Here is a 21,772-nt window from a genome sequence, read left to right as displayed (position 1 = left end):
TCAACTTTGCAGGGTGTTGTGAGGATTACAAGACACAACAGTGTAAGTAAAGCATCTTTTATTCTAATTGGTATAAAGTAGTTCTCAGTATATGACTACTAGTGTGATTATGTACATTAATGTTTAGTAGGCCACAAATAATACTTTCAAACTACTCCTAAGAGAAGGAAGACAGATAGATACACACGTCCCTATTTAGAAACTGAAGATACGAAGACCAGGAACACACTGAAGATCACAGGCTGGTACAATGGAAGGAGGGCAGGGGACTGCTGACTGTGGTCCAGCACTCAGCACTGATGGAGCCCTGGGCAGGCAGATGGGCCAAGGTGAGCACCTCATAACTGGACACTGACCTTGTCACCTCAGACTTACCTGTAGCAGGACCATGTACTGAGAACAGACTGAAACCACAGACCCTGCCCCCTGGAGAGGCATTCTACTATCTGAGTAAGTGATGACAGGATTTGGAGGTTTTCCCCAAATCATAATGGGAAAATATCAATATACATTACTAAAAAAAAAACAAGGGGCTTCCCTGGTGGCGCAGTGGTTAAGAATCTGCCTGCCAATGCAGGGGACACGGGTTCAAGCCCTGGTCCGGGAAGATCCCACATGCCGCGGAGCACCTAAGCCTGTGTGCCGCAACTACTGAGCCTGCGTGCGTTCTAGAGCCCGTGAGCCACAACTACTGAAGCCCGTGTGCCTAGAGCCCGTGTTGCTCCACAACAAGAGAAGCCACCGCAATGAGAAGCCCTCACACCGCAACAAAGAGTAGCCCCCGCTCGTTGCAACTATAGAAAGCCTGTGTGCAGCAATGAAGACCCAACGCAGCCAAAAATAATAAAACAAACAAACAAACAAACAAGAGCAGTACCATTTGTCTTCCCAAGTGAGGTAGCAGTTTTATTGTCTGCAATAATGTTTGAGAAATGAAGACTGAGAATCAAGCAATTTTAGCTTGCAAAAGTGAACTTTTCCTTCTTAACTTTTTGTTATAATGGTTAATGAAAGGATTTTTTGCCACAGAGAGCATTTGAATGAATTTCAGACCGTACAAAGCACAAAGAAATAACTTGAAGGTTATGCTATCAAATGTGACAATAATACTCTAGTGTATAAGTGTGGATAACTTGATTTCATGAGGTTTTTGTTTCTTTTGTGAAAAGCATAAATGTATAGTAAAAGTATCCAAAAATGGAAAGCATAGAAAGTATGCCATCATTTGTGCATAAAAATGTGCGTATGTGTGGTATAAATGCATAGAATTTCTCTTTTTTTTTTTTTGGCTGTGCTGTGCATCTTGCATGATCTCAGTTCCCCAACCAGGGACTGAACTCGGGCCATGGCAGTGAAAGCCCGGTATCCTAACCACTAGGCCATGAGGGAACTCCCTCCAAAGTTTTCTTATGCAAACACATATATTCTCCCTCCTCCTTTTTTTTTTTTTTTTTTTGCAGTACGTGGGCCTCTCACTGTTGTGGCCTCTCCCGTTGCGGAGCACAGGCTCCGGATGCGCAGGCTCAGCGGCCACAGCTCATGGGCCCAGCCGCTCCGTGGCATGTGGGATCTTCCCGGACCGGGGCACGAACCCGTGTCCCCTGAATCGGCAGGCGGGCTCTCAACCACTGCGCCACCAGGGAAGCCCTCCCTCCTCCTTTTTTACACAAAAGATTGCATTCTATTGTCACCTTTCTGCACCTTTCTTTTTTTTTCTTAATTGAAGTATAGTTGATATACAATATTATATGTTACAGGTGTACAATACAGTGATTCACAATTTTTAAAGGTTATACTCCATTTATAGCTATTATAAAATATTGGCGATATTTCCTATGCTGTACAATATATCCTTGTAGCTTATTTCACACATAAAAGTTTGTACCTCTTAAGCCCCTACCCCAATGTTGCCCCTCCCCCCTTCTCTCTCCTCACTGGTAACCACTAGCTTGTTTTCTATATCTGTGAGTCTGTTTCTTTTTTGTTATATTCACTAGTTTGTTGTATTTTTTATTTTATTAAAAAAAATTTTTTTTTGGCTGTGCCCTGAGGTATGTGGGATGTTGGATCTTAGTTCCCCAACCAGGGACCGAACCCTTGCCCCCTGCAGTGTAAGCATGGAGTCTTACCACTGGACTGCCAGGGAATTCCCTGTTGTATTTTTTAGATTCCACATATAAGTGATATCATACAGTATTTGTCCTTCCCTGTCTGACTTATTTCACTCAGCATAATACCCTTCAAGTCCATCCATGTTGTTACAAATGGCAAAATTTCATTCTTTTTTATGGCTGAGTTGTATTCCAGTGTGTGTGTGTGCATACACATCTTCTTTACCCACTCATTTGTTGATGAACGCTAAGGCTGCTTCCATATCTTGGCAATTGTAAACAATGTTGCTATGAACATTGGGGTGCATGTATCTTTTTAAATTAATGTTTCTGTTTTTTTGGATGTACATCCAGGAGTGGAATTGCTGGGTCATATGGTAGTTCTATTTTTAGTTTTTTTTTGTTGTTGTTGTTGTTGTTGTTGTTGTTTGCGGTACGCGGGCCTCTCACTGTTGTGGCCTCTCCCGTTGCAGAGCACAGGTTCTGGACGCACAGGCTCAGCGGCCATGGCTCACGGACCCAGCCGCTCCGCGGCATGTGGGATCTTCTCGGACCGGGGCACGAACCCATGTCCCCTGCATCGGCAGGCGGACTCTCAACCACTGCGCCACCAGGGAAGACCTATTTTTAGTTTTTTGAGAAACATCCATACAGTTTTCCACAGTGGCCACACCAATTTACGTTCCCACCAACAGTGTATGAGGGTTCCCTTTTCACCACATCCTCACCAACGTTTGTTATTTGTGTTCTTTTTGATGATAGCCAACCTGGCAAGTGTGAGGTGATATCTCATTGTGGTTCTGATTTGCATTTTCCTGATGATTAACGATGTTGAGCATCTTTTCATGTGACTGTTGGCCATCTGCATGTTTTCTTTGAAAAAATATCTGTTGAGGTCTTTGCCCATTTTTAAATCAGGTTGTTTGTTTTGGTGTCCAGTTGTAGGAGATATTTATATATTTTGGGTATTAAATCCTTATCGGCCATATCATTTGCAAATCTCTTCTCCCATTCAGTAGGTTGCCTTTTTTTTTTTTTTTCTGGTGGCACCACACAGCTTTCGGGATCTTAGTTCCCCAACCAGGGATGGAACCCATGCCCCCTTGCAATGGAAGTGCAAAGTCATAAACCACTGGACTGCCAGGGAATTCCCTTAGTAGGTTTTCTTGTCGTTTTGCCGATGGTTTCCTTTGCTGTGCAAAAGCTTTGAAATATAATTAGGTCCCATTTGTTTATTTTTGCTTTTATTTCCTTTGCTTTAGGAGACAGATCCAAAAAAATACTGCTGCGATTTATGTCAGAGTGTTACGCCTATGTTTTCTTCTAGGAATTTTATGGTTTCCAGTCTTACATTTAGGTCTTTAATCCATTTTGCGTTTATTTTTGTATATAGTGTTAGAGAATGTTCTAACTTCATTCTCTTACATGTAACTGTCCAGTTTTCCCAGCACCACTTATTGAAGAGACTGTCTTTTCTCCACTGTATGCTCTTGACTCCTTTGTTGTAGTTTAATTGACCGTAAGTGTATACACCTTTCTTCTTTCACTTAACAATATACTTGGAAATTTTTCCATATTTGTACATCAAGAGCTTTCTTATTCTTTTTCACCAGGTTAAATCTCATTGCGTGTATGTACCATAATTTGTTTAACTGGCCCCTAACTGAAAGACCATTAAGCTGTTTTCTAGACAAAGCCTCCAGCCTTCCTTGACAGAGCGGCTGATCAAGCAGTCAGGACGGGCTTATAAAAAAGTGTGGGGAGGTGGGGAGACACTCTACCATCCCAGGTGGACTGAGGGCAGAGGTAAGGGCAGGACGGGGAGGAAAGGCAGGAGGGGAGAGGCAAGGTGGGAGCTCCCCGGTACCCTGGGAGGCTGGTTTCTCTCAGACTTTTCCTCTGGTGCCCCACCACCCACTACTCGGGCTCAGCTTCTCCTACACACTCCCCTTACCTCTTGGCCTTCCCCCAGGTCTAGGCCTGACTCTGCCCGGGGAACTTCCCAAGACCCGTCCGTGGGGGTTGGAGAGGGTTGCCGCGGTGTAATGACCTGGGGTTTATTTAGCTCTCTGCGCCTGCAGTCTCACTGGCTTTCCACATAGCCCTGCCCCTACTCCCGGCTCCCCTGGCACATGGTCCAGGACCTGAAGCAAGAACTGAATGGCTCAGTGGCCTTCATCTGGCCCCGGGTCAGCTTTCCTGTCTGCCCCACGGGCAATCTCTGGGCGCCTAAACCTAGACTGCTTTGGGCTAGTGGGAATGGGCTGAGGAAGCAGAAGCAGAGCCTGTCTGGCGCCCCTCCTCTCACTCCCCAACCCCATCAGCAGATCACGCCCCGTGGTTCCTCTTATGCAGGACCCTCTGATTGTGGGTGAAATACTGGTTGGCAAAATCCGGAAGGGGATGTCTAGAGAGGGGTGGTGGCTCCCTCCACATCACAGAGCAAGCTAGTGTTAAAATGTCCTCAGGTGGGGGTGGATTCCTACCATCTGGCCCAGGTCTCGCCAGTCCGTTCATCACTTGGCTCATCTGTGCTGTGGGGTAAGCTGGGTGGGGAGGCCCCAAGATCTGGGCTTGCGGGGGAGACAGGAAATCTGACCAAGAGTCTTACGGTGGCTTTCTGGTAGAAGTGGGTGGACATGGCCTGGCGGATGACACAGTTGCTGCTTCTGGCTTTGGTGGCTGCTGCATGGGGTGCCCAGCCCAGGACTCCACAGGCCAGGACAGACCTGCTCAACGTCTGCATGAACGCCAAACACCACAAGACAAAGCCAGGCCCTGAGGACAAGCTACATGACCAGGTGAGGATGGAGTGGGGTCTGGGGCAGGGGAGACGGCTGACCCCAAAAAGGGGAGAAGTTAGGGAGATGGGAAGATCAGCTTTGGCAAGTGATGGAGGCAGGAGGGGGGCTGAGGTGGTCCTGGTGGACCCTCTCTCAGGAGGCCACTACAATACTGGGGTGACTATTTATCTAGCACCCTCTATGGGCCAAGTGTTTTCCTCACACCTTGTCGTGAATATGTCCAAAAGGCCTCCTTGGTAGGTGGATGGTGGTCTCTACTTATACAAATGAGGAAATAGGCCCAGAGAGGGCACAGGTACATGTGGGAACTGAGAAGCCAGTCATTAGCAGGTGCCGGGAGAGGGACTGGTGGAACCTGTCCCAACCTTCATTATGTGCCAGCCCACGGAACTCAAAATCAAGGTAGAAGAGACAGGTCCCTCATGGTCACGATGTGACAAATAACTACAAACAGGCCAGGTCCCCACCCCCATTACATCCTGAAGAGACAGTGACAAATCAGATATGCTGGGAAGACTTCCAAGCAAAGGGACCATTGGCCTTGGCCTTGGAGGATGAGCCAGAGTTTTCCAGGAAGACAAAGAAGGAAAAGGCAGCCTAGCAGAGGACAGCATGTACACGGGTTGGACGGTGACAGCACAAGCGGTGGCAAGTCTAGTGTGGCCAGAGCCAAGGATACTGCTGCACGCAGAGTAGGCGAGGTGAGGCCTGAGTCCCCGTTTCATAGGGAAGGCTCCTGAAGCAGCTCAGAGAATCTGAGCTTGAAGTTGAACTCCAGGCTCATGAGAGATGCCGATATCTCATTCCTTCCGGTCACCCGCTCTGCTCCCTACAAGGCTTCACACTGCTGGAGGGCTGGGGTGTTCCCAGGGAAAGACTGGCATGGACTGCTTCCAGGGGCTCCAAGTGAAAAGAGGGAAGCCCAGCAGCCCATTACCTCCGAGTCATTTCCAACAGTTCATTTGCTCTGTGTGTGTGTGCATGCGTGTGTAGTAAAATATCCATAACATAAAATTTGCTGTTTAAGCATTTCTAAGCATACAGTTCTGTAGCATTAGGTAGATTCACATCGTTGTACAAACATCACCACCATCCATCTCCAGAACTTTTTCATCCTCCCAAACTGAAAGCCCATACCCATCACTGCATTTTTAGAACTTTTAAAGTTCTTTTTAGGAATTTTTTTTTTTTTTTTTTTTTTTTTTTGCCATACCATGCGGCTTGTAGGATCTTAGTTCCCTGACCAGCGATCAAACCTGGGCCCTCGGTAGTGAAAGCGCAGGGTCCTAACCACTGGAACGCCAGGGAATTCCCAAAACTTTTTAAGTTCTAAAGGTTGCTAAGCAGAACTTCCTCTTTGCCAAGAAATGATGCAGACACAGACCTTGGAGGGAGTCAGGTGATTTTAATTCTGAGGGATGCAGGCTATATGGGAGTGGCGGGTTTTGCTGAGTCTCTAGCATAGGCCAGGAAGTGCTTTTCATTATATTTAATCTAGTCAATTAATTTATTTATTGGCCGTGTAGCGCAGCTTACAGGATCTTAGTTCCCCGACCAGGGATTGAACCCATGTCCTTGGCAGTGAAAGCGCAGAGTCCTAACCACTGGACCGCCAGGGAATTCCCCGCTTTTCATTATATTAACTAACTCTTTTGGAGGCAGAAACCACTGACCCTGGCTGGCAGGTCGGGGATGAGGTGCATGGGGTCTTGCAGGGCGACCAAGAGTTGGGCACCTAAGGAATTGCATGCACGAAGCTGGGGAGGCCTGGAAGCAGGTTCTGCGGCAGCAGCCCCGGGCGTGGGCTGGGTTATTGGAGAGGGGTTGGTTTGGATCCACCCTCAGGGATTTTCCTTAGTTTCTCCTGAGTGTCCAGACCTGTCACATCTCCCTTCTCACTTGAGCCTGGATGCTAGAGTTCATCTCAGACATTTTAAGCAACTGGCTCGTGATTGCTCAGCTCTTGACTCCCAGCCTACAGCAATTTCTAAAGAGAAATCTCTACCACTTCTACCATCTTACCTGCCTTGAATTCACCTTTCTAGGATTGCCTCCCATGTTTAGTCAGGCCCAAGTTCAGGCCTATATGTGGTCATTGCCCCTCTGTGCCCCGCTGCTTTTAAGACCTACCAGGAGTCCCCTCACCTGGGGTTCCAGACCCTGAGAGAGCCAGACTGGCCCCCTTCCCCTCCACCCCTCACCGCAACCCGCGACCAGGCTCCTCCCTCTCCTCTCTGTCCTGAGGTAAAACCCTAACCTTACCATCCACAAGGGGTGCAGCTTACTTAAGCTCTGTAAAAGTCGGAGTAACGACCTTTTACTCAATAACTGGGTGATTGAGAAGTTAAAGTGCAAAAGCCTCAGGGACTTTGCGTCTGCCATTTTCAGTGCCCCCAGTGTTCTCTGTCTCCCCCCTCCCCAGCCCTAACTAAAACCATAGCGCAAGGAGGGCAGAGATTTGATCTATTTTGTTCATTACAGTATTCGCAGCACCCAGCACACTGCCTGCACTCAGTTCATACTGTCTCAGTGCAAAATGAGTCATCTAAACATCCCAGATAATGTGAAATAACTTTGTAAACCGCTTAGACATGTACAAATAATAACTGCTCCCCCAGACGATGGTTCTCCAGGTCTCCCACATCCCCTGTGTTACTTTCTGTTAAAAGTCAATACTATTGGGCTTCCCTGGTGGCGCAGTGGTTGAGAGTCCATCTGCCGATGCAGGGGACACAGGTTCGTGCCCCGGTCTGGGAAGAGCCCACATGCCGCGGAGCGGCTGGGCCCGTGAGCCATGGCCGCTGAGCCTGCGCGTCCGGAGCCTGTGTTCCGCAACGGGAGAGGCCACAACAGTGAGAGGCCCGCGTACCGCAAAAAAAAAAAAAAAAAAAAAAAAAAAGTCAATACTATTATTGCCTCTACCCCACAAAGAGGGCTCCTCAAGGCCAGGCTTAGAGGCAGCCTCCCTAGCGAGGGTTCCTCTGGGTGACCTACCCAAGTCAGAGGAACCAGAATGTGAAGGAGATGGCCATGGTGGGTCAAGGACTTAGTCCCGTGTCTTCCCCTCCCAGTGCAGTCCCTGGAAGAAGAACGCCTGCTGCTCTGTCAACACCAGCCAAGAAGCCCATAAGGATATTTCCTACCTGTACAGATTCAACTGGGATCACTGTGGCAAGATGGAGCCCGTCTGCAAGCGCCACTTCATTCAGGACACCTGCCTCTACGAGTGCTCACCTAACTTGGGGCCCTGGATCCAGAAGGTACGGGCACCATCCCCACAGACATGAACCTCAGCAGAGGGCAGGGCCCACCGGCCACTTGCAGGGAGGGCGTGGTCCAGGAATTCTGGACTGAGGGCGGAAGAGGCACCGCCCCCTCCCCCAGCCCTGGACCCCACCAAGGCTGTAGCAGCTGAGATCCCTGGCTGACTGGAGCCCTCCCTCCCCCCGCTCCCCCCAGGTGAACCAGAGCTGGCGCAAAGAGCGGGTCCTGAACGTGCCCCTGTGCAAAGAGGACTGTCAGGTCTGGTGGGAAGACTGCCGCACCTCCTACACCTGCAAGAGCAACTGGCATAAGGGCTGGAACTGGACCTCAGGTGAGGGACTGGGCAGGGGCGGGGGGGAGGGAGGGGTTTGGAGATGGAGGGTGTGTGTGGAACGAGTATATGGAGACTTGAGGCTGTGGGGCTGGTGGAACAAGAGATGGTTCTGGACCCAGTGGCTACAAGTCTTCCATCCTCCCCACAGGGTATAACCAGTGCCCAGTGAGAGCTGCCTGCCACCGCTTTGACTTCTACTTCCCCACGCCTGCTGCTCTGTGCGATGAAATCTGGAGTCACTCCTACAAAGTCAGCAACTATGGCCGGGGCAGCGGCCGCTGCATCCAGATGTGGTTCGACCCGGCCCAGGGCAACCCTAACGAGGAGGTGGCGAGGTTCTATGCTGAGACCACAAATTCTGGGGCCATGCCGCAGGGGATTGGACCTCTCCTGCTCAACCTGACCCAGATACTGCAACGCTGGTTCCTTGGCTAAGCTGTTTCCACTGCTGACACCTGGATACCTTCCTTGCCTGCACCCAACCTCAGCTCAGCCCAGCTCCACTCTCTCAGATGAGGAGGACTCACAATACCCTGGTCATTGGTTCCTGATCCAAGGTCCTACAGGGATCCTCTGACAGCCTATTCTAATAGATATATCTATGTGTGTCCTGTGCCTTATAAATAATTTGGGGATGAGTGGGTTGGGGGTGGGGGCATGCCTCATTGCTTCATCATTCCTCTTGAGAGGCCCAAAGAGGGACTGGGACTAACTTGAAGTTCAGCAGCAAGTAGGGGGTGGAAGTTGATCCCTTAGCCTCGGGCTCTTACTTCTGCACCAGCCTTCCCCCTCATGCCTCCTCCTGTACCACAAGGGAACAAGGGAATTGGTGGAGGGAAGCTGGGGAGAGATTGGTAGATGAGTTACCAGGCTTCTGAAAGTTTCTTTCCCTTTCCTTCCCTTACTAGACGTGGGCTGGGATGGCTATATTAGTGGGCAGATCCCCATGATGAACACTTGCATTGTCTCCATTTTTTAAAAATGACAATTCTACAGTGAAAAATCATGCACATAGTAGAATGCTATAGCATTGAATTCCAGAAGAGGGATTGCTGGGTCAAGGAGTATTTGGATTTATAATTTTGATAGTTACAATTTTACAGGGGTTATATCATTGTGGCCCCCACTAGCCTTGTTTCCCCACAATCTGGTCAACACAGTATAGCGTTAAACTTTGAATTTTCTGCTAAGCTGATTTTCTGCTAAACTGATAGGTGGGATAAAGGGCATCTCAGTGGAGTTTTCACTTGCCATGTTTCTTACCATGAGAACACAGTTTCTGAGGTCTTTCCATATTGATCTACAAAGATCTAATTCATTCTTTTCCATTGCTGGGCAATATTCCGTTCTGTGTATGGATCACATTTAACTCAGTCACCTACTAATGGATATTTGAGAGAGGGAGGTTCTTTTACTCCAAATATTCCCTCTCTGGGTTCCTGGAATGCTCTTTTATACTCTGCAGGCTGGCTCCTCGTAGCCACTTAGATTTCAACCTACAATTAATTCCCCACTAAAATGACTTCTGACCACTCAACCAAAAGAAGTCCTCTTGTACAGATATCCATCCACTGTGTTTACTGTCTGACTTTTCCCTAACAAAACACACACACCTGAAAGCAGGGGCCATGTCTATGACATTTTGTGCCAGATCCTCTGGGCCTGGGTCGGTGTCTAGCACAGAGGAGGTGCTTAGGGATCCATGCACTCATTCTGTCAGTCAGTAGATGCCTTCTGAACACCCAATCTGCCGGTGTCGGCCGACAGGAAGGGAATTGAGTCCCTTGCACTGTCTGGTGGGGGCAGACAGATGTGAGAACCAGTAACTCTTAGAACAGTGAGCTGAGGGTTTGCTCCAGGGGAGCACAGAGTGTGGCGTAGTTCCGTGGAAGCCCAGAAAGGTTAGGGAAGGCTTCCAAAGCATAATGTTTGCCAAGCCGACTAGGTGGAGGAATGGCATTCCATGGAGAGGGTTCAGGAAGTGCAAAGGCTCGGAGGTGAGAGAAGCACAGCAGAATTTCTAGGTGGCTAAGACAGAAGTTAAGAGGGCAAGGGCAGGGGGCTTCCCTGGGGGCGCAGTGGTTGAGAGTCCGCCTGCCGATGCAGGGAACGCGGGTTCGTGCCCCGGTCCGGGAAGATCCCGCATGCCGCGGAGCGGCTGGGCCCGTGAGCCATGGCCGCTGAGCCTGCGCGTCCGGAGCCTGTGCTCCGCAACGGGAGAGGCCACGACAGTGAGAGGCCCACGTAACACACACACACAAAAAAAAGAGGGCAAGGGCAGGAAATGAGGCCAGAGAAGAAACACTGGATCTGCAACCCTCAAGACTCTGATGCCCTCACGGTGCTCTCTCCTTTCTTTGTGAAAGAAGCCAGGCTTGGAATCAGACTCAGCTCTAGCCCCTCTTTGCTGCCTGGGAACCGCAGTTTTCGCAGCTGTGAGGATGGGTGATAAGCGACTGCATATGCCATGGGCTGGCACTCAGGAAAAACCCCAGTTTCTCCCATCCCTACTCCCTGCAGCCCAGAGCCCCCATCCACGCAGGGCCAAAGACCTTCCTTTCATCTTTGTCAAGTCACAGGGCAGCCTTCAGATCGGGGTCCACAAGGATGCCAATGGCTAACTTGGCTGGTATTAAGCTTCCAGTCCGGGCAGATACTCTCGGGATCGGCTCCACAGTGGATGCTTGACTGTATCCCTCCCTGTTGCCCAGGTGGCCTGAGCACTGAGGCTTCAGATTCAGAGCCCGGCATGAGGCTCAACAAGGGCAGGGACTCCTCACGGATTAGAACTCCACCTCCAACTCACTTCCCATTTGCTGGTCACTTCTTCTGAACCCCTGAGGTCTCGGAGGCCAAACATCACTCCTGCAGTGGGGGAACTATAAAGCCCAGTTTATGATGAGTTCCTGGCGCAGGGGTGGAGGATGGGGGACAGGGGCAAGTCCCATCTAGAAGAGCATCTAGAGGAATGAATGTTTTTGGGCATTCCTAGACACCTGGGCATGCTCCAATTAGGAGAAGGCTGAGCTGGGCTGGTAAAGCCTGGAGGGAGGTCTGGGGGTTTTAGCAGCCCTCTACCTGCTCAGGTCTTCAGAGGGCTTAACCCTCCCAGGTTATCATAGGAGTCAAGTATGGCTCACTCCGAGGGAGAGGGAAAGCAGGGCACAAGCTGGGGGTCTCCTGGGAGTTGATTTCTCCAACCCCCCCCCACTGGAGTCAATTTCTTTGCAGGCTCTTTAGGGCTTTCCTTCTTGGCTGATTCACCTCCAGTGATCCAGCTGCCTCCTCTGGCTCCCAGCCCCACCCCGTGCTCCATGGGCTCAGATCTGTGGCCTTTCCAAGGATAGTGAGGCCCGAATCTTCCTTAAACTTCTGCTGCCATCATAGGCTGATGGCTCCCACATCCAACCTGGACCCTTCCCCAGGCTTTCACCTCTACCACCACCTCCCCGCCGTGTTGCACACAGGCACCTCGACAAAACAGAGCTCAACATTCCCTCCGGCCCAAATTTGCTCCTCCCCTCTTCCCTTTCTCCACCAGTGGTACCAGCCTGGCCTCAGAGGGTGAAAAAAGAAAGGCTTCTGTCCCTGGCTGGGGTAGGAGTGGTGGGAGGAGTCTACATTAGAGCAGACTCTTAGCTGCTGGAGAAAAGAGACTTGTGTGTGAGTGGGTAGGGGAGTGGGGGAAGGGAGGGGAGCTGGGGCCTTGGAACAAGTGAGGCTCTGGTAATCTGAGCATCTGTGATTTTATAGCTGGAGGTGGGCGATGCCTGAGGCTGCTGAGGTTGAAGAGTTGGTGGCTCTATACATTGGGGATATGGGAGCTCCATACTCTCTACAGCTGCCTGGGAGCTGGGAAGCCCGAGCTCCAGCCCTTGCCCTGCAATGAGCTCTGTCCTGATTCTCTGGGTCTCATTCTCTTTGTCGGTATAACAGGATGAGGATGTTAGAAGTGGAGCAAATTTCTTTAAATGATCCCAGCAACTCAGGCTGCAAGGTTTTCTCAGACCTGAATTTAGGGGAGAAAATGGAATAAGTGGGGCTTGCGGACTGGCCTCAGGCCTGCACTATTAATCCAGTCCCTCCCACCCACCACCCTTCCATGGAGGCCTTGCTGGAGCCCACGTGCAATAATTAACTCCTGGGTGGCCTTCGCCCTATCCTAAGTGCCTCTCCTGGGCCACATTCCCACTGCCCGTCTCCTAGGCCACTAAGCCCCTTCTGTCCCCTAGAGTGAGGCAAGGGGACAGCAGAGCAGAGCAGAAGCCTGAGCCAGACCGAGGGCCACCTCTTCTCCCAGGTATGCCACTCTGCACCCCCTCTCAGAGCAACACACCCTAGGGCACTCCCAGCAAGTATTAAAGGATTTGAACTGGGAGGATCCACTGCCTAAAGGCAGAGAATCCAGAAGCAGAGACAGGGCCTGCCCAAGGTTAAACTACAAGTTAGCAGAACCCAGGACTCTTGCCTTTCAGCACAGCACTGAGTTCTCAGAGCTTCAAGTCTGGGACCCTGGGGGGAGGGGTGGCGGTGTTGAGGATGGTGATTGGTGGTGGTGGTGGGGTCTGAGCTGGACCTAGATCTGAAGCTGAGACTAGGAGGGGGGAGGGGCTTGCAGGGTGATGTAGGTGGCATGGAGGGGAATAGAGCTCTGGCTCTAGAAAGCAGCCACAGCAAGAAAAAACACCGACTGAGTGGGATCCAGCGGGACCTGGGGAAAGGGTTTTCTCAGCCCTCCCAGTACTCCCCCAGTACTCTGTGTCAGTTACCCCTATGGGAGTCTCAGCACAGGGAAAGAGCAGGGGACAAAAGCTGAAGGAGCTCTGGACTTGAGGGTCCTGAGCTGGACTTGGGTGGTCCCTACTGTGTGACTTGGGACACGTTCCTCAACCCATGCCCAACTGATTCCTCAATCCGTGCCCAGCTGGCTAGTATCTCTTAGGGCTTTCCCCCCTACATTTAATCCTCAGGTGAGGAAACTAAGCCTCAAGATAATGTGAGTTATTTTCTCCCAAGGTCAAGCAGCAGGGGGAGTGTGAGAGCTGGGATCATGGACAGGCAGATCTGGAACCCAGTGCTCTAAACTGCTAGACTTTGTTTCCCCAAAGGAGCCTGATCCTGAATCACCCGGCATTTCCAAGAGTACAGATTTGTCCTGTGCTCTTGGAGATCAGGGAGTGACGGGATCAATGGAGAGATGATTGGGTCCTGGAATGAATGAATTAGCAAATGAATGAACACTGGAATAAACAGTGTAGCAGGATAATGGATTGTGGAAGGGTGTGAAGTGAGGAGAGCTAAGTGGGAATATAATCCCAGGTTTCCCCCGAGCTCTGCTGGGCAGAGTCAGCCTGGAGTCCACCCAGTTCGGGCCCCATCCAGGAGGCCCAGGCAAGATGCTGGAGTTTTGCAGAAGATGGGGGCAATGTGGCGGTGAGGCAACTTTGTGAGCAGGGAGGATGCATAAGCTTTAGGAGCTGTAAGAAATGAATTCTGAGTGTTTTAGGAGAACCAGGCACCTGGTGACCAGCGGCGTGAGGGAACAGGCATCTCCCAAAGCTCAGCGTCAGAGGTCAGGGGATTGAGATGCTATGAAGGCCAAGGAGAGGCCAGCTCTGTGGCAGGGGTTCAGGAGCCTCCCTAGGCCCCAGGGGTGGGCTGTTTGGCTGCCCATGTCCACCCCCAAGCCTCTGCCCTGTGACATTCTCCAGGTCACAGGGTCTCTGGGAGAGGCCAAATAATGAGGCTGGAAAGGGCTGGAAGCAGGGCTTTTTTTTTTTTTTTTTTTTTTTAAAACATTGATCTGCATCTGGAGTTCCAAAACTAAGATAAACTTTTACACAAAGTCATTTGGTGTCAAAATCTGACCTGAGGGCTTCCCTGGTGGCGCACTGGTTGAGAATCCTCCTGCCGGTGCAGGGGACACGGGCTTGAGCCCTGGCCCGGGAAGATCCCACGTGCCACAGGGCACCTAGGCCTGTGGGCCACAGCTACTGAGCCTGTGCTCTGGAGCCCGCGAGCCACAACTGCTGAGCCCGTGCGCCTGGAGCCCGTGCTCCGCAATGGGAGAGGCCACCGCAATGAGAAGCCCACCTACTGCAGCGAGGAGTGGCCCCCGCTCTCTACAACTAGAGAAAGCCGCGTACAGCAACAAAGAACCAAACTAGCCAAAAATAAATAAATTAAAAAAAAATCTGACCTGAAAATTAATGTGAGGTTATTATAGTTTTTACTTATTCCACCAGTATACCTATTTTCTTCCCCACAGAATGTGTGCTTGATCATTGACTGCCTGTAAATTGTATTATCTTATTTTGTATTACCTTTGATAAAATTGCCAACTAAAGAATGTCACTCTGCCACCCAGGTTCTATAAGGATTAAGTCATTAGTGACTGCAGTCGCTGACCTAACACACACTAAAAGAAATTCAGGGTGGAGATCAGGGACAAGGCACTCTGTGCTCTAGGAAAATTGGCAGAACGGGCCTTTCGGATGGTTAGATATTTTTAGGAAAAAATTTTATGAACACAAATTCTTGCATCTTCTCATATCTAGAAAAGCACTAAAACCATTAACTAAGATGTCTGTTCCTTGCGACTAGCAGCAACCTTCTACCGAGATGTGTGCTTGACTGCACATACCCCTTGGCCGAAATCACATATGTACTGATCTCCCCCTTCACCTCTTCAGAACAGTTTTGCAGAGTAGTCTCCTGGGCTATAGACACTGAGTAAACTCAACTCAGAGCTCTTACATTGTACGTTTTTTTCAGTCAACCAAATCTGAAAAGTTTTAAGCTCTGAAACATTTGCCTCCAAGGATTTCGAACAAGGGATTGGGAACCTATGGCAATCTCCTGGCTATTTCTGCATTTTGCCCAAACTCCATCCCTTAGCTGCACTTGATCCTCATGACCGTGTAAAGAAGCCAGGGATGGGCTTCCCTGGTGGCACAGTGGTTGAGAGTCTGCCTGCCGATGCAGGGGACACGGGTTCGTGCCCCGGTCCGGGAGGATCCCACATGCTGCGGAGCGGCTGGGCCCGTGAGCCATGGTCACTGAGCCTGCGCGTCCAGAACAGGCTCCGCAACGGGAGAGGGCACAACCGTGAGAGGCCTGCGTACCGCAAAAAAAAAAAAAAAAAAAGAAGAAGCCAGGGAGATCCCAGCCAGGTAGTGTCCCAGACCCAACCCTCCCTGAGGCTGGCAAGACTAGGGTGTCAGTGTGATCCGCCCTAGGCTCCACCCACCTAAGACTGTTATTAACACCTTGAGGACCCACCTCTGCATTCCCGCATTCTCACATTCCTTGCTGCCTTTGACCACAGTTATTTCTTCAGGGACAAGCATGGCCTGGAAGACAACGTGGCTACTGTTCCTTTTGGTAGGGGTGGCTGCGGTATGGACAGCCCGACCCAGGATTGAGCTTCTCAATGTCTGCATGAATGCCAAGCACCATAAGGAAAAGCCAGGTCCCGAGGACAAGCTACATGAGCAGGTGGGCCGAGAAGTGGTCTGGGTTGGGGAAGAGCTGCCTCAGGGAACGTCTGCCTGCCTCCTTGGTGGAGGCAGGGAGGCCGCCTGAGCAGGTCTTCAGTTTGCACTGGTTTATGGGCGACTTTTTAACACATACTGCGTGCCCAGTGTTGTCAGGCAATGCCAAGAGCTCAGCTTCTTGGTTGTTGGGTTTCCGTGTTACTAAAATCAGGAAGCAGGCCTGGAGAAGAGCCTGGAGAGACCCGTCTGGGGGGTTGATTTTGATTTCTGAGTTTAGACTGGGGCTAACCCCTCCAAGGATCTGAGAGGAGAAAGAGCACACTGCATGTGGTGGCTTCTTTTCTGCCAGCCCCAAACAGCTCAGGAAAAGAGGGTCTCTCACAGTGAGGCTGGGTGCGAGGCAAACATGTCCTCTGGGGCTCTCAACCCTATTGGACCTGAGGTCTCCTTCCTATGACAATGACTTTGCCACAATCCCTTCAATCTCCTGAACCTATCTAAATGTTTAAAAAAAAAAAGTCAATGTGATGTCACAACTATAAAGAAAAAATCCAAAACATATTAAATATGCATTTCAATATGTAAATGTTCATATGTATCTCATCAGCAGATAATGATCACAGTCCGCTGTTTGTGCTTGTTTTGCATCATTGAGCCCCTAGCTGCCAGTGCAGCCTGACAAGTGGTGGTACTACTTGGATACTTGCAGCAGCCTTGACTTTACCCTCTTCAGCCTATATATTTTTTTAAAGTGCACATCTTAATATTGTGCTTTTATACTAAATTCTAGGCCATGGGTTTTCATTCATTCAATAAGAATGTACTGAGTATTTCTGTAATTAGAACTATTCTGGGGTTGCAGTTTATTTAACTTGCTTCCTTATCTCCAGGTCTTTCTCACTTTCTGAAAGAGGCTTAATCTTACTCTTCTAGAAAACAATTTCCCATTCCTCTCCTGCTTTGTTTTTTCCCAAAGCAATTATCCAGTGATTAAGTTTTCCTTGTGTTCCCAGTTTCTAGAAAAATGCCTGGGTTAGAATAAGTAGGAGCTCAATAAAGACTTGAATTAATGAATGTTGTGATGACTGCATCTCTGGGTGAGGCTCCCTCCTAGGATTCCACAGTCTTGGAAAGCCTTCTCCCCCAAAGAAGGCCCCCCAGTAGCAAGTGTTTCCCTGAAGACTGTGTTGGGGAATCAAGGACTAAAAGGGGAGAGGCTATGCATATGAATATTCTGGTTATGCTGGGTGTGAGAGTTAAAAGTCAGTATTATTATTTCCTCTACCCCAAAATGAGGGCTCCTCAAGGCCAGGCTTAGAGGCAGCCTCCCCAGCGAGGGTTCCTCTGGGTGACCTACCTGAGGCAGAGGAACCAGAATCTGGAGGAGATGGCCATGGTGGGTCAAGGACTTAGTCCCGTGTCTTCCCCTCCCAGTGCAGTCCCTGGAAGAAGAACGCCTGCTGCTCTGTCAACACCAGCCAAGAAGCCCATAAGGATATTTCCTACCTGTACAGATTCAACTGGGATCACTGTGGCAAGATGGAGCCCGCCTGCAAGCGCCACTTCATTCAGGACACCTGCCTCTACGAGTGCTCACCTAACTTGGGGCCCTGGATCCAGGAGGTATGGGCACCATCCCCACAGACATGAACCTCAGCAGAGGGCAGGGCCCACCGGCCACTTGCAGGGAGGGCATGGTCCAGGAACTCTGGACTCTGGAGGGTGGTAGTGAATGCAGCTCTTTTGCCCCTTTCCTGTTTGCCCATTTCTGTTCCCCTCTAAACTTAAAGGAGCCTAATTATAGGAATGAGATCACCAAGCAATTTAACCTAACTCCTGACTTATGCTCTCCTGAATAGACACTATGCCTTGCCTAACCTGTTGGTTCTTTTCCTAGATTAAAAGAAGTAAGAATGAAGAATTAAGTAGTTAAAAAATGACTAGCCCTCTACCTCCAACAGCTCCCTTAGCAATCCTGCAGGCAGATCACTTGGGCAAGATAATATCTGAAGAGAGAGTCAGCCAGTCTGCACACAATGGAGAATGATGCAGAATCCAACCTCCTGCCTTGATGATTCACTGAGATTCTTTCCCCTTTTTCCCTTTAAAAACTGTCATGGGGCTTCCCTGGTGGCGCAGTGGTTGCGAGTCCGCCTGCCGATGCAGGGGACACGGGTTCGTGCCCCGGTCTGGGAAGATCCCACATGCCGCGGAGCGGCTGGGCCCGTGAGCCATGGCCGTTGAGCCTGCGCGTCCGGAGCCTGTGCTCCGCAACGGGAGAGGCCACAACAGTGAGAGGCCCGCGTAACGCAAAAAAATAATAATAATAATAAAAACTGTCATGGCTGAGCAGAATCTTCGGAGTTGGTCTCGGGACATGAGTTCACCTTCTCCCCAGATTGCCGGCTTTTCTGATTAAAGCAACTTTCCATTCTACTGACACTGGCCTCTCGCCTCTCGATTATGGGCTTTTGAGCAGAGAACAGCGGAACCGGAGCTTGGTAACAGTAGAGGCACCGCCCCCTCCCCCAGCCCTGGACCCCACCAAGGCTGTAGCAGCTGAGATCCCTGGCTGACTGGAGCCCTCCCTCCCCCCGCTCCCCCCAGGTGAACCAGAGCTGGCGCAAAGAGCGGGTCCTGAACGTGCCCCTGTGCAAAGAGGACTGTCAGAGCTGGTGGGAAGACTGCCGCACCTCCTACACCTGCAAGAGCAACTGGCACAAGGGCTGGAACTGGACCTCAGGTGAGGGACTGGGCAGGGGCGGGGGGGAGGGAGGGGTTTGGAGATGGAGGGTGTGTGTGGAACGAGTATATGGAGATTTGAGGCTGTGGGGCTGGTGGAACAAGAGATGGTTCTGGACCCAGTGGCTACAGGTCTTCCATCTTCCCCACAGGGTATAACCAGTGCCCAGTGAGAGCTGCCTGCCACCGCTTTGACTTCTACTTCCCCACGCCTGCTGCTCTGTGCGATGAAATCTGGAGTCACTCCTACAAAGTCAGCAACTACGGCCGGGGCAGCGGCCGCTGCATCCAGATATGGTTCGACCCGGCCCAGGGCAACCCCAACGAGGAGGTGGCGAGGTTCTATGCTGAGACCACGAGTGGGGCTGGGCTCCATGAGGCCTGGCCTCTGCGTTTCGGCCTGGTCCTAATGTTGCTCTGGCTGCTCAACTGAGCTCCTTTTATTTTCTGATACCTGGACATTCCTGCCCTGTTAAGAGCCACAGCTCCCAATTAGTCAGTTTCTGTTTCTTGGTGGGAACTCTGACTGTTTGAATAAAACCAGACACCCCACATGTGTAAGTTATTTGAGTGTGAATGGAAATGTGACTTGTGCTTCCCAGTTCCCACTGATTGAAGCTAGTTAGACTTGGTCAGTTCCCAGCTCTGATACTTGCTATGAACTTGCCAGATAACTTAACTATTCTTCCAAGCTGGGACACAGTCATATCTTTCAATTTCATTTTTCACTACAGCTCTGGTCTAGAGCCAGGCCCAGGATTTTATCATTTGAATTGGACCCAAGCCTCCCAGGGTTAACTGTTCTGCCCTGTGCTCAGCTCTCCAATAGAAGAGACGGGAATAGGAGTGTCCAGCATGTTCTGGATGGCTGGCTGGGAAGAAGTGAAGGGTAGCCACAGGAGCTCTAACCCCCTAACAGATAATACCCCAAAGCGCTATCTGCCGAGCACCGTCCCAAATGCATCTTAAAGGGATAACAGACCCCAGGCCTGACTAGAGGAGCTAAGCCTGAGCTAGTCTGGCACAGCTAGGGTTGGAACCCAAACCTAGATGCCTAGAGCAGTTCCTAAACCAATGATCTGACAGATTTTTAGGCAGTGTTCCTACATTAAGCATAATTTGTAGAAGTTGTAATAAGCTAGGTTATGTTACAGCAACATCCCTAACATCTCAGTGCCTTAACACAACTAACACTGATTCTTGCTCAAGGTATGGTGCTTAATATGGGTTGTCAGGGGGATTCTGCTTGTCACTTAGGGGCCCAGGCTGATGGAGGCTCCATCTCATCACACACTTCCACGAGACAGGAATAGGGAACTTGGTGAATTCCATATAGGCTCTTAAAACTTCCACCCATCACTTATTTCATTGGCTAAATCTAGTCATGACCATGACTAACTTCCAGGAGGCCAGGAAAAATACGGTCCCAACATGTGCTGGGAAGGAGAGGGGAATCAGGATATTTGCCAACAGACTTACAGGCTGCTACAAACACCTTATTATGTTATGGTCAGTTATATTTCTGGCATGGTCATGGTTACAAATTTAATTTTTCAGTTAGATCCTGGCAAGAAGAATCAACTCTTTGAACTTATACATAGAACTATATCAACACAAAAAGTGGAGCGATGCACTGGCCACCACCCTGGGCACTCTTGTGAACACAGCCATTCAATGTATCATTCTCTATAGAGCCAGTGACACTATTTATACATATGACTTGTTTACAGATATATTAGAATTAGTGAAATTTAAGACAAGTACCATCTCAATCCAATATACCTTATCAAAGGCCTATTTTGCTGTTTCTGAACTGTTTCTAAAAATACTGGTTAGAATCCCACTTTCTGTAGTTGTCATCCTCAACTTCTGAGGAGTCATTAGCTTGAGGATGTATTAATAATTTTCCAAATTAAGATTTCCTAGAGAAATAAAAAAATAAAAAAATAAATAAATAAAAAAAATAATAATAAAAGATTTCCTAGAGCAGCAGTACTGGCATAAAAATAGACATATAGATTAATGAAACAGAATTGAGAGTCCAGAAATAAATCCTTATATTTATAGTTGATCGATTTTTGACAAAGGTGCTAAGGCAATTCATTGGGATAAAGGATAATTGGTTCAATAAATGTGCTGGTACAACTGATTATCCACATACAAAAAGATGAATTTAGACCTTCAACTCATAACATAAACAAAAATAACTCAAAAGGGATCATAAACTTAAATGTAACAGATAAAACAATAAAAACTTTAGAAGAAAACAGGAGAACATCTTCCAGACCCTGTGTTAGGCAAAGATTTCTTATATTAATGCTTCCACCCATCATTTGTTTCTTTTTTGGACCAAAAACACAGTCCATCACTGAAAAAACTGATAAACTGGACATCATCAAAATTCAAAACTTCTGCACTTCAAAAGACATCATTAAGAAAATAAAAGACAAGAAATAGCCAAGAGGAAATATCTGCAAAACACATATCTGATAACGGACTTGTATCCATAATATACAAAGAATACCAACAACTTAATAAGACAAACAACAAATTAACTAATGGGCTAAAGAAATGAATAGATATCTCATCAAAGAAAGTACATGAAAAGATGCCCAACATCATCAGTCATTAGGAAAATGCAAATTAAAACCAAAAACCATTTCATACCCACTAGAATAGCTACAATAATAAGACAGGCAATAACAAATGTTCACAAAGATATAGAGAACTGAACCCTCCTATATTGCTGATGGGAATATAAAAAGGCACTATCCTTTGGAAAACAGTGTGGCAGTTTCTCAAAAAGTTAACATAAAACCGTCATACAACCCATCAATTCTACTAAGCATCTACTCAGAGAAATGAAAATACATATCCACACAAAGACTTTCATGTGAATGTTCATAGCAGCATTAGTCATAATAGCCCCAAACTGAAAATAAGCTCAATGTCCATCAACTGGTGAGTAGACAGAAAAAATGTGTTGTATCCATACAACAGAATACTATTCAGCAATAAAAA

The 21,772-nt window shown here is 49.0% G+C and overlaps 2 protein-coding genes across 2 annotated transcripts; both read left to right on the top strand.

Annotated features, from left to right (window-relative positions):
* Nucleotides 1-4,750: 4,750 nt before the first annotated feature.
* On the top strand, nt 4,751-8,948 carry LOC307056644 (folate receptor alpha; the record flags this gene model as incomplete). Its single annotated transcript, XM_079709463.1, has 4 exons — nt 4,751-4,912; nt 7,987-8,175; nt 8,375-8,510; nt 8,662-8,948. The coding sequence occupies 4 exons, from the start codon at nt 4,751-4,753 to the stop codon at nt 8,946-8,948; spliced, it is 774 nt and encodes a 257-aa protein (XP_079565589.1).
* Nucleotides 8,949-15,953: 7,005 nt separating this feature from the next.
* On the top strand, nt 15,954-19,184 carry LOC307056645 (folate receptor alpha-like; the record flags this gene model as incomplete). Its single annotated transcript, XM_079709464.1, has 4 exons — nt 15,954-16,010; nt 17,444-17,632; nt 18,617-18,752; nt 18,904-19,184. The coding sequence occupies 4 exons, from the start codon at nt 15,954-15,956 to the stop codon at nt 19,182-19,184; spliced, it is 663 nt and encodes a 220-aa protein (XP_079565590.1).
* Nucleotides 19,185-21,772: the final 2,588 nt, after the last annotated feature.

This window comes from Hyperoodon ampullatus, assembly GCF_949752795.1.
Source record: "Hyperoodon ampullatus genome assembly, chromosome: 7".
In the NCBI taxonomy this organism is placed as follows: domain Eukaryota; kingdom Metazoa; phylum Chordata; class Mammalia; order Artiodactyla; family Ziphiidae; genus Hyperoodon; species Hyperoodon ampullatus.
Note: the sequence above shows the minus strand (reverse complement) of the source record. Positions and strands in the feature narration are given on the sequence as shown.